At 38.5% G+C, this 12696-nt stretch overlaps 2 protein-coding genes across 6 annotated transcripts; one reads left to right on the top strand and one right to left on the bottom strand.

Moving 5' to 3' along the window:
* Positions 1–870: 870 nt before the first annotated feature.
* LOC143375083 (kinesin-like protein KIF23) lies at positions 871–5340 on the top strand. Of its 2 annotated transcripts, none has more exons than XM_076823833.1 (15): positions 871–1287; positions 1369–1938; positions 2004–2171; positions 2239–2437; positions 2497–2635; positions 2695–2894; positions 2960–3064; positions 3145–3230; positions 3304–3434; positions 3501–3604; positions 3670–3778; positions 3856–3998; positions 4064–4369; positions 4459–4695; positions 4748–4911. In XM_076823833.1, exons 1-15 carry the CDS (start codon positions 1277–1279, stop codon positions 4775–4777), a joined length of 2538 nt encoding a protein of 845 aa, XP_076679948.1. In that variant the 5' UTR covers positions 871–1276; the 3' UTR covers positions 4778–4911. The 2 variants fall into 2 exon arrangements, with proteins under 2 accessions (XP_076679948.1, XP_076679947.1); XM_076823832.1 differs by having other exon boundaries at positions 872–1287; positions 4768–5340.
* A 36-nt stretch (positions 5341–5376) lies between these two features.
* On the bottom strand, positions 5377–12638 carry Pip4k (phosphatidylinositol 5-phosphate 4-kinase). 4 transcript variants are annotated; one of them, XM_076823843.1, is made up of 9 exons: positions 11985–12638; positions 10988–11085; positions 10479–10589; positions 9525–9713; positions 8759–8897; positions 8387–8686; positions 8146–8321; positions 7935–8077; positions 5377–7866 (listed from the first exon to the last, which is right to left on the bottom strand). In XM_076823843.1, exons 1-9 carry the CDS (start codon positions 12120–12122, stop codon positions 7679–7681), a joined length of 1482 nt encoding a protein of 493 aa, XP_076679958.1. In that variant the 5' UTR covers positions 12123–12638; the 3' UTR covers positions 5377–7678. The 4 variants fall into 4 exon arrangements, with proteins under 4 accessions (XP_076679958.1, XP_076679959.1, XP_076679961.1 ...); XM_076823844.1 differs by lacking the exon at positions 11985–12638 and adding an exon at positions 11558–11699; XM_076823846.1 differs by lacking the exon at positions 9525–9713 and having other exon boundaries at positions 11985–12606.
* Between the last annotated feature and the right edge of the window lie 58 nt (positions 12639–12696).

The following is a 12696-nucleotide window of genomic DNA, read 5'->3' as shown; positions in this document are numbered from 1 at the left end:
GTGTTGATATTATTGTGAATTCTTTTTATAATAAATGTCATGTTTCTGTAGTAGATTCTATTTTTTTGATTAAATCTAAGGTGAATGTCCCAATTTCTGCTCATGTAAGAGGTAACTCGTCATAAAGAAGGTATAAAAAATTTGTTTGTGATGAAAATTTGCAGAGTAATTGATTAATTCTTTAATAATAAATCAACCAATTCAAAAACTATTTAAGAAATATATTTCAAGATGTTTAACAATTAGTAGTTTATAATTAAATATATAACGCTCTAAATTTCCGTATTTCTGCTCATGAAAAATAGCGATGTATGTATTGCCCCAAGCTCGTGCAACACTCACGTGAATGTTTAAATAATTTAGAATTATTTTGTTGCAACTATAGTACAAACGTAATGCATATAATAATACGAAAGATACGAAATGAGCAGAAATTGGGACATTCACCTTATCGTCACTTTAGCCTATATTAATTTTATGGGATCTCCTCTTTTCCCCCCAAAATAAAGATACATTGAAAACAAAAAGTGTGTGGTGAAATGTTTATAGAGGAACTGAATGTACCATGCTGGATTTATAGATCCTGGAAGCGTCGGAAGGGACGACAATTATTACCTTGTCCAAAGGTTGACAAAGTGGTGGCATTGGTAGATGAATTTATTGGTCTGGGAGGAATAACGATTGCGAAAGGAGGAAATGAGGAAATACTCGGTTGAGAATCGTGGTTTCGACATTTCTATTAATTTTAAAATATTTGTTTATTGCCCTAAAAATCATGTCGCGAGGTCCGATGTGTGGCCATGTGTGGCTCACTCACAGCTCCTCACACCAGTGTCCCGTGGTGTCCCGCGACATATTGCGTAAACCACGTGTTGCGTGAATTCATTCGTAAGGGGGAAAAGAGCCTTAATTAGAGATCTAATCCAGTTTGAATGCACAGGAATAACTAGTACCTAACTCATTTATGTCTTTTACAGGCATTGAAATTAAATCCTCGAAACAATTCTACATGTAAACTGGACTGTTTCGAACATGTTTACCAGAACGAATCAAAAGCTCTCGTAATTCAATAAATGGAGAGTCGCATTAACTAGCATTGATACCGCGACTTCACTGTTTACACATTTGAATTTTGAACTTGATAGATGACAGATTCTTACAACGGTCACTATAAAAAAGATAATGACAAACTAACCGCGAAGACGTCGCGAATGAGACTTTTAAAGTTTTTAAACTAATCCTTGTTACGTTCTCATAACACCTAAACATTTCCATCATGAAGTCTGCGTAAGTTTTCGAGAAAACCATGTGATTTTTATTTCACCATATTTAACGAATCTGTGTATTTAAATTCTTAAAACCTAATAGGTATGCAAGACCACCTGTTGTAGCGCGGAAACACGCAAACCGCCTGAAATGCGATAACGAGATGTCCAAGGAACCTGTTAAGGTCTTCTGCCGCTTAAGACCAATGATTCATCCTAATTGCGTATCCTGTGTGAGAATTATTTCCGACACAAGCTTGATCATCACGCAACCAGAGTCAGCCAGCAATATTCGCACGGCGAACAGAGCCATTCAAATGTCTTTCAGTCACGTTTTCCAGCCAAATGCTTCTCAAAAAGAAGTGTTCAATCTTGTCGCGTTACCGCTCATTGAAAACCTCATTAATGGTAAAAACAGTTTATTCTTCACATACGGAGTTAGCGGCAGTGGCAAAACATACACCATGTCTGGTAATCAGCATGATGCGGGCATCATGCCCCGTAGCTTAAACGTAATCTTCAATAGCATAGCAAACTGCCAGGCAAAAAGGTTCGTCTTCAAGCCGGATAAACTAAACGGATTTGATATACAGAGCGAAGCTGATGCGGTGTCGGATAGGCAAAATGAGGTTCAAAGATCTGCTCCTTCTGGGAACGGAAGAACCCCAAGACTGTATGTAGCTTTACCTCTCTACATTACTACGCTCAGTATGAAACTGATATCTGTATTTTCTATAGGCACCAACAAAACGGCGAGTGCGACAACAATGACAATATTTTGACTCAAAGCGAATCAGAATCTGTTATTGTCGACGAGGATAATGCGTACGCAGTGTTTGTAACGTACACTGAAATTTATAATAATAGCGTATACGACTTGCTAGAAGATAGCGATGGGAGAACAAAGTGAGTATACTTCTTAAAAGCATAATTGATGTTTAATGGGATTCATGAGAAGCTTTGGAAAATTTAGGACTTTACAGAGTAAAATTATTCGCGAAGATGGGAACAGGAATATGTATGTGCACGGGTGCACCGAAGTCGAAGCGAAAAGTTCGGAGGAAGCGTTTGATGTATTTCAGCGCGGTCAACGTAAAAGGCACATTGCACACACTGCTCTTAATGCGGAGTCGAGCAGATCTCACAGCGTTTTTACCATAAGGCTTGTACAGGTAAGACACACTGTTGGTACGACTCTCAGCCTGTAGTTACTATACTAATCATCTACTAGGCACCATTGGATAGGGATGGGGAGCAGGTGGTTCAGGATAAAAGAGTCGTATGCGTGAGCCAGCTATCACTGGTAGATTTGGCTGGAAGCGAGCGTACGAATCGATCCAAAAACACTGGTCAGAGACTTAGGGAAGCAGGTATGTAAATTGTATGTTATATGTCCCACCATGCAAACAGCTGATACTTGATAAAACAGGAAACATAAACAACTCGCTGATGACGCTACGGGCCTGCTTGGAAATACTGCGCGAGAATCAAACTCAGGACACGAACAAGATAGTCCCTTACAGGGATTCCAAAGTGACGCATCTGTTTAAGAATTATTTCGACGGTGAAGGGAACGTGAGAATGATCGTTTGCGTCAATCCCAGCGTCGATGATTACGACGAAACTGTCGTGAGTACTCATTGTGTGCTATCCGAATTACATCAGCTGCGTGATAATGTACCTTTCTCCTGCAGCAAGTGATGAAGTTTGCCGAAGTCAGTCAAGAAGTACAAGTTACAAATTCCGCGACTTCGAAAATGGATCTAGGATACGTACCCGGTAGAAGACAAGCCAATAAAGTAGGAAAATTGATTTTTGTAATATGTTCAAACGAAAGGGTGTGGATTATTCGTTCATTGCTGTTCCCTTTTTTGCGCAGATATTTAAAGAAGCTAAAAACAGATTGGAAAGTGCCGGCAATCCGGCTGCTGCTGATTTGGAACTCGATTTAGGTTTAGTTTATAGGTAGGTTGCATCCTATTTTCGGTATAGAAATAATAAAAAACTTGAGTTTGTTACAAGATATATCTCGTTTCAGTCTCGGAGGACCATTCCCAGATATGGACGTAACGAATCCGCACAACGACGAAGTAATTACCACGCTGATGCGCTTCTTGGAAATGCGTATTCAGAAGCGCAATCTGTTGCAAGATGATTTAAGACAGAAACGTAATATTCATTTAACTCTGGATATTTCTAATCTTTCTAATAATTTACACGCGCCCTTTTTTTTAGAGAATAACTTTAGGAATATGTTGGTGAAAATGGAACGAGACAACGTGTCGCTGAAAATTGAGAACACCGCGTTAAAAGCCGCAGGCGATCAACAAAAGAAAAAGGTAAGGTGTGCCTCTCGGAGAATGTTACGAACGTTGCAACTGTAATTACAAAATTATTATTACAGATATCTGCTTTGGAGGGCCACATCTGCAAAACCGAGGGCCAAATCGATACTTTGCTGTACAGATTAAATAGCGCGAATGATATCATCAGACACATGAAGCAAGAAGTAAGTTTTTTAGTCCCACATTTATGAATCATTCTCCATTTTCTTGGGGGCCAAAGATTCATGGAATTCTTTCACAGTTAGCAAACAAGGAAATGTTACTGAATCAACGTGATATAGATAAGCAAAGGGTTAAAGCGAGATACACCAATAAAATCCAAGCGGAGGCTGACAAAATGGGCAAAGAATTAGAAAGCAAACTACGCCGTCAACGCGAGATCCTTCAGGTATTCGTTTATACTCGCGTATACATGCTCTGTACGTTTATTAACTCTGATGATTATTTATTTAGAGTCAAATGAAAGAGAAGGAAGACAAGCTGAAGTTAGTCAAGCAGATATTAGTAAGCGACGAAGAAGCTACTATTGAAGGGAAACAAGAACTTAGAGAAACAGTGCCAATGACAATCGATAATAATAATGATGATGATGATGATGGCGATGATGAAGTTCCTACAACGTCTAGAGCTACTACTATTACAGGAACAACTATTGTCCCTGAAACTATATCTGCTCCCGTAACCACACCGAAAACCAGTGTAAAGACAGCTTCTACCGTCAAGTTCGATGATGCTAGCGACGTACGATTGAGTAAAAAAGTAAATACTTTAGGCTGTGTACCTTATTATCTAACTCCTGGTGTACTCTGAAATGATACCAAGTTCCTTTCATCATTAACGATCTTTAGGATAGGATTCCAGTGGCAAATTTGCGGTACAGACGATCGCAGAGCGCAGAGAGATGGATCGATCATCGACCTACTGGTTTAGTTCCGGTTGGGACCATCTTCCAACCATTGATGCGAAATAAACGAAGTGTCACGCAATTGACAGACCCGAAGGCCATAACTGACAGAGCATCCAAATATTGCCTCGTTGCTCAGGAACAAGATACAGACGGTGAACTCGAAACAAAACTGTATAAAGTAGGTATTAGTAATCTTCTAAGACAAAAACTACAGTTGAAAATGAATGTAGATTGTGAACGATTCTTATAGGGTGACATAATACCAACCAGTGGAGGAGGTGCGCAAGTTGTATTCAACGACATGGAACACTTGAAACAAGTATCGCCTGTTTCGAGAAGAAAACGAAGTAGTTACTTTAGCCCTGAAAATAAAGATTCTACTTCCGAAAAAAGCTGCTGCGGCTCGAAAGAGAATGACTCGAAGAAACCTCGCGTCTAATTTTAATTTCGTAAGCGTTTATTACTTGCCTTACGAAACACCACAAAGACTTATTTAGCGAATATAAGTAGTTGTAATACGTAGTAGAATATGTAAAAACCAAAGTCTCGAAGAAGTAGAATTCTTCTTCAATTTTTGATTTCATGCAATAACAAAAGTACAAATCTGTTATAAGCGTATGATTAATGTTTTAGTATATGTTTTTGTTTCATTTTATAGTGAATATATATTTTCTGTTACCAAGTTACTTTAGTAATAGACAAATTACTTGATCGTTTTTAGTATAAAGTATATTGTCTTAGTGTTGCGACAAGTATCATTCGCTAAGAGAAATAAATTCGCCTACATCTTATTGTAAAATAAAATCGAACATGTTCCTTCCTACTGTTGTGTTTCTTTCTTTTTTTATTTATAATTCCGTTTTGTGTTAAGTGTTCATTTATTTCCAGTGGCTTATACAGCACAGACTCTGTGAATAGTACAAACGATAGGACAACAGAAGCCTGAATATGTATTGCCAACAGCAAAGTAGTAAATATATGTATACATCGTTTCTACACAGTGCGAATTATGAGAACCTAAACTGAAAAATCATCGAAATCTGTTTCGCTATGTATAGTCGAATTAGAAAAGCATCCGGCGAATCGGTGGATTCCAAATTCGATAACTGGACAAAGGTATGTGTGATTTTGAACGTTTTTCAGTACTTGCAAGCCAGTAAAAAAAAATGAATGTATATATTCATAAAATTCGTCACTGCGTAGCAGTTTATTGTAGCTGACAGAACGAATTATATTTCTTATTTTATAGAAACTACAACATTACAGAAATTGAGCGTACTCTTGCAACTGATAACGTTATGGTATGTAGTACAGTGTCGTCTGCAATATTCAATTACATTTCCTCGTTTCTCCCCTCTCGTCATTCCAATGCGTTGGCAACGTATAAAATCATACAAAGTATCGAGACTAGATGAATACCTTAATTAGTAAAGTAATTATTCGTTACATTATGAATCATTTTTTAACAAATTATAAAAAATCGATTATTAGATTATTTAAAGATAGAGTGTTATGCAACGATGCATCCTCCCCTTTGCTTTTTTACATAGTACAAACGATACATACGACCTTAGAATATTGTTCGTTAGAATCTACTTGTTGCACATTATCACCGAATAAAAAGAGTGAAGCTATAGTGTAAGTTGTCCTGTATCGAAATTGTTAAGCAAGTTATTGTGCAGCTGAAGTTGCGCCAACATCTTAACGCATTGAGAATCGAACACTATCAACAGGCTTAATCTTTGTTCCGTACATTATTAGAAAACCTAATATGTCGTTAACGCAGTACCGTTGCTTAATTAAGCTGTGGTATTGAAAAGAACAAGGTCGGCGGGTCCCAATCTCAATGCGTCGAAGAAGAAATGTATGCCGATCTTGGTTTCTTACAATCTATAATCGGAAACACGGTCTAAATAACTTGAGCACTTTCATGAAGGAAAGGAGACATGAATCGTGCATAATACATACGACTCGCTTTGTTCCCTGTAAATATACTTGACGAACTAAGCGAACCGATGGTCTAAACACCGACTCACGGTAACTGAAACGACCGAGATGACATTTACAGACTTTTAACATTTACTCGTAATTCTTCAAGTTCCAAGCTCTTATTACATATACATATAATATAGTACCTTCTGCGTGTATAATATATTACTTCTCTCCTCCCTTTAGACCTACCAAAACGAAAGTTCCTGCCGTAGAAGCGATTCACGTTCTAACTCGAATATTTTAAACATCCCAGATAATACCACAGATACTAGATCAGAAGCATTATAATTCTTCTTTGTGAAACCGGAGAGACTCTTTATGATAAGTGTAGGCTTCTCTCGCGAAATACTTAAATCGCGCTTCCTTCGAGATTATTATATTATAATGTAACATCAACATTTAATTTCAATATTCCCCAGTAAACTAACGTTATGTATAACTTACTGTCGTGCGCAAGCGCACAACACAGCTTTTATAGCACATTATGTGTACCAACAACAACGTACGATACAGTACGATATATCGCTTACATCGTCGACCATTAACATATCAATAGTTTGGGCAACGAGATACTAGATATACCGGCAAATATATCCACGTACAGACGAAGTATTTTCTTCGATATAGTATTGAGTATCGTTTCACGAAACAAGCAGGATATAGGAGATATTCTTTTAATATTCCATAGGGCCCTCGTATATATCTGTCTGTACACATAACGCACGCAGAATAAAATATCACGCCTCGAAGTATGTAAATTTAATGAGAAAATAAAGAACACAACAACACCGCGATGCTGAACGATCGCGATTATAGGAGAGTTGTAAGTAAATACTGAGAAAATATGTCACTGGTTATAAGAGGTGCTAAACATTCCTTCGAGAAGATTCTTCAAGTCTCTGTAGTAGAATGACAATTTATGAAATTCAATCATTTGTTACGCTTTCAAATCGATCGTAGATGTCATAAGAAATACTGAGGTACGTAATCAACGTTACTGACGTACTAAGCGAAGATCTTCATAAAACATCAAAGTGCAGAGAATAAACGGTTCAATGCACTAAACCTTCCTTGCCATGCGTTCGGGGGCATGGTAAAAGCGACAGTGTCATCACGATGTTCAAACGAGCGGTCCAAATTTACAAGCTTAGCAACAACGAACAACGGGCTTATTCTATAGCTTTGCTCATAAACTCTATAAATCGTTTGCCGTATTGTTCTGGATCACAGGTTGATATACCATCGACATTAGCACCGTACTTCACTGTCTTGGCTGCCTTTGCCGCTTGCTTACGCACGCCGTAATGAGTTAGTACATCGATTATGGCTAAAAAATAAATTTCCTTTGTGGGTGCACCTGAAACAGAATAACATGTTGACGTTAGGTCGAGCCCCGCACGGTAGTCCGTTATACGACGTAATTACCTTCTTTGCTAGGAATTGCATAAATATCTAATTCAGGAATAATTGCATCTTCGTATTGTAGACTCGTGTCGCGCATCAACGCGGCGTGTGGGGATTCGGGAGGCGTTGCCATACCAGGGAAACAACTCCAACCCCACAGACGGCTGAAACAGGAGTGAATATTATGCATCTTGAATCTCAAGATTTTCCTACAGAACTGTACAACACTTACTCTCCCATTGGACCTCGCGAATCTAGTCCACTTCCAGATTCACTGTCCTCCTCTTCTTCGTGATTCTCCTCCTCCTCTTCCCTCTCCGCGCGTTCTCTATTCTCCTGTTCGGCCCTCGCACAGTCGTGTAGACCAAGTAGTAAGGAATAATCCATTAGATGTAATCGCGTCAAGAACTGTAAAAGTAATTTCTTAATAAATCCAGTGCAATTGGGTGTAATGGGACAGGAACAGTACTCACGTCAACATCAGCAGTTAACGTTTCTATGAGCTTGGATTTTGCATCTTCCCCGATGTAAATCTTCATCCCCTCTTTAACGAAATCATTGTCTTTGTAAGTGGGTAGATCTTTCTCTTTCTCTTTGTCGGATGCCTCACGGTCTACCGTTGAGCCTTTTAAATCGAACTTCTTGTGAGTCGTCAAGTGATTCGAAAATACATTCCGAATGGCGACAACGTAATGTTCCACACCGTCTACCGTCAATCGATACATGCCAAGGTATTGAGGCAACAATGTTTTCCCATGCCTTTCCACGATATACTGCAAATAATGCTGTTAGTTTTCTACAGACATACAGATATACCATATGTTGTAACAGTGCTCCCTACATACCGGATGATAGTGCTTCAAAAATGAATGCATTCTTTCCACCTCCTCGCTTGTAAGAGTTTTAATGATAAACAATTTATCGAAGGATTGGTAGAATTTCGCGCCACTTTTACCAGAAGAATCGTCTAATATTGGCTGCGATCTGAAAAGAGAAAGAACGATTTCACTTACTCACTTCCGCTACGTATCCTAAGAGCAAATAATAGTCCTATTAAAAATAAAGCATCTACATTTTCACATAAAAGCACACAAGACTATTTACTCCTTGCAGTAAAAATGTTTTTAGTTTCATTTTCATAATTCCGTACGATTATATGTACTATATATTCAACGTGCATAAACAAACGGGGGAAACTGGTTTTCAAGGCAGATATTGAACATATTAATTCACTCGTTAAAACACTACTATTTACATATTGCAGTAGTAGAATGAAGTAAAAATAAGTTGCTACGGAAATGGCATGTCTAATAATTAAATCAAACAAAATTCAAGGGGAAAGATGGTATTATATACTGCAAGAACTATAAGTACACGAAGCTAAAAAAAAGAGAAAAAGTGCATGCTTTAATTAAATGTAATTCTATGGGTTGTAATTCGTGACACATTGTGGGAACATAAATATGTTCTTTATTTGTGATAAGGCGGTACTGTGATATGATGTGTGCGCTTTATTTCTTTCGATTGTTTTTTCTTTCCTTAATGAGGAGTTCATGGAAACGTGTTAGCCACAAGCCACACGAACAAAATGAAAAATCAAGTCTGGCTAACCTCAGACGTTTTGGCTTAAAACTGTAGGAACGTAGTGGCTTATTTAAGACTGGAATTTGCGAAATAATAGGAGGAGGAGAAAGGTTTACTGAAGGAGCAGTAGCAGAGCGCTGAACCAATTCACGAGCCTTCCCATATCCAGCCAAATCCGAATGCCTCTCTGTTCGGGAAGGATTAAATGCCCGACATCTAGTATCAAAATCCTCGTATTACAATTTACCATTAGGGATTTTTTTACTTATTATTTTTATATGAACAGTACGCTTCCTCGTCTTCTAACATAATCAGATTTATACAAGTGCGAGATAATACTCTACTCTATATAAACTCTACTCTGAGTAGAAGATTTGTTAGTCACAATACCAATTTCTTATCTAATAATACTTTTGTGTCCATGCCTTGTAGAAAGAACAGTATATTATTACAATTATTATAAAGTTTTGAAAGTAATGCCGATATTATGACAAAATATTTTTTTCGCAACATTTTGATTCAAGCTACTATCAAATACAAGGATGAAACTTTTATTTACAATGATCTGCCTGTGAGTCATTGGGTAGATTATCTTCCTTCAAGGTTGTATCAAGTAAAGCCCCTAAATCTGCAATGTTCTATAAATAAACAAACGTGCTTTACAGCCAAAGAAATAAAAAAAAAGTATGTACCATGTTGTTTTAGTAGACCCACGGGTACTTCATGGTGCGCAACAAACTATCATAACTTATACAGAAAGCTTTTGCATAGCATAATGTACATATCTTTAGCATGCGGTGCAATGTAATAATAGAGATATGTAGAAGAAGAGAAATTAATAATTGTTTCTTATTCATAAAATACATTGCAAATAGATGCTGGTTATCGTAATTACTTCAGAGATACATTTAAACCAATTTCTAACAGTGATCCGAAGGGAGCATTCGAAGAATACGTAGCATTAAATAAAGTATCTTTTACCTTGTCATTGATTCCTTATAGTCCAAATCGTGTATACCAAATCTTTCCCGCAGATTTCTGAATACCAACGGGCAGTACTCTTTGATCTTAAAGTGGGAGGGCATATTCTCCCTAAAACAAAAAGTCTGACTTACGAATATTCCATAATCCCGAAGTACAAAGACCTACATTTCTAGGCATTCGACGATTTCTAAGGGAACCTTTGGAAGCGTAGGATAATATCCATTTTCAGATCGAAAATAATGTTATTCATATCTTTATCATTAACCGCGATCTGAGATCATGAGAACCTTCATTGATTCTATTATTAAAATCAGTGACCAGCCTACTAATTCAGTATTTAGCGATATATTTAGAATGGGCCACCTCGGCGGCTTGCTGTAAATTTACATTAATGATTTCTTTCCCAGATTAGTCAAAGCATGGTACATCATTTCCCTTTTGTCCTTTTACCATTAAGTAATTTACACTCAAAAGCCAACGCTGCTACGAAATGTAATGTCACTCACTTGTTAAAAAGATGATTATCCACTTTCAGCTTGCTGTAAGCTCTGAAATCATCTGGCAGGAGCATTACCGGTATATTAACATGACTAAGCTCATTTATCTGCAACGTGTAAAAACAATGTTTTGATAAGCATAATCCCCGAAGCAAGCTCCTTATTTGCGAATCTGGTCACAAAGAAGTTTTAACATTATCAATGAAACGACAAAGTAATTGAAAATTTACTGATCCTTTGAATCATTATGGAGAAACATCAGATGCATGGATCTACGCACACATATGCCTGTTATACATAAAATTTATCATATGATCTACATGTAATGTCATCATCCTTAAATGGATATGAAAACGATCGCATGTATTTCCTCCTATTAATTATGGCTACAACGCATTCTGCTCAGTTCCCAATCACCTAACCATTTTCGTATAATTAATACTTATTTTCCGCTCGAGTGAAACGGGCTCGATCGTTTAACTAAGTGACTCATCCAACGGTGACTTTGACAACAGATAATCGTAGTACTCCATCAAACTGGTTTTCATTGAACTTGCACGCCGAACTAAATAAACATACGGCAGCTATAACAATATCATAACACCATCTTGAACGTAAATCACTAACGCGCGGGTTTGCCAAAGAAAAACAGGATAAGCAAAGCGAGCTGTAAATCTTTCGACGACCGATCCCAGTGATGACAAAAAACATTTTACGTCACTCTCGCCTTGTAAACACGCGAATGCAAAATAACACGTTAGGCAGGTAATACTGCGGCTGCTATTAGGAAATAGGCATAAGACACTCTATACCCCGAATGAATTCAAGCCCACGGGCAGCTTATCGATAAAAGGAGACGGTCGTGGGAACCGCGTACGCGGCAAAATAACGTAAACGATCGGCTATAGTTGTGGGCCTCTATTAAGTTTCAAGGGGACGAAGAGAGAAAGATGGCATTTCGATGACGTACGATGCTGTCACGCAAATGCGTGTATTTAGTGCTCACCGTGTGATTGACACCCCACATAAAAACACTGAGAAGAGGTTCGTTCGCACGGAACAGCTTAACCTTCTGATGTTTCACTCGGAAGTGTTTCTTTTTGAGCTTGCTAAGCCCGCTGGACATTGTCGGCACACTGGACATGTTTCTCGGGCTGGTGCCTGCGACGCACACCTCTCGGATAACACCTCTGCGTGGCACGTTCGATGGGGAGTCGCGAGGAAGCTTTTTATACAGCCGTCATCGCGGGATCACTGCGTACAAGCGAGACTATGCACGGAGAAAAGGTCCGTAGCTCGAACGCCGCGAGACACCGAGCGTACCCCACCGTGGTTCATTAGCGACTGAGCTCCTTTTAAAAATGGCGAGGACAACCATGGTCCTACCTGCAACCGCAACAGCTATAGAAACTCTGCGGATACGAGAGTTGCGCCTTGGCACCGTTTCCAATCGCGGCGAGCGAATTTCACCCGCAGATCCGCCACGTTACGTTACTGCTAATTACTCTATACAGCCGTTAATTAAATTGTATTCCACCGAACGGACTGCTTTGAAATTCTCGGTGCATCGTATGTCCGCCTATGACAGCCTCGGTTGGTTACGTTTTAGAGCTTTAGCCGTTTTAGTGCCTCCGTAACGATCGAGAGCGCGATAGTAGTCACTTTTATGAATCTTCACGGTTTAATTTAAAGTCATTTAGCTGCTCTCTTCATTCCCT

Source organism: Andrena cerasifolii, chromosome 12, assembly GCF_050908995.1.
Source record: "Andrena cerasifolii isolate SP2316 chromosome 12, iyAndCera1_principal, whole genome shotgun sequence".
Classification (NCBI taxonomy): domain Eukaryota; kingdom Metazoa; phylum Arthropoda; class Insecta; order Hymenoptera; family Andrenidae; genus Andrena; species Andrena cerasifolii.
The sequence above is the reverse complement of the archived record's forward strand: the minus strand, read 5'-3'. Positions and strand labels throughout refer to the sequence as shown.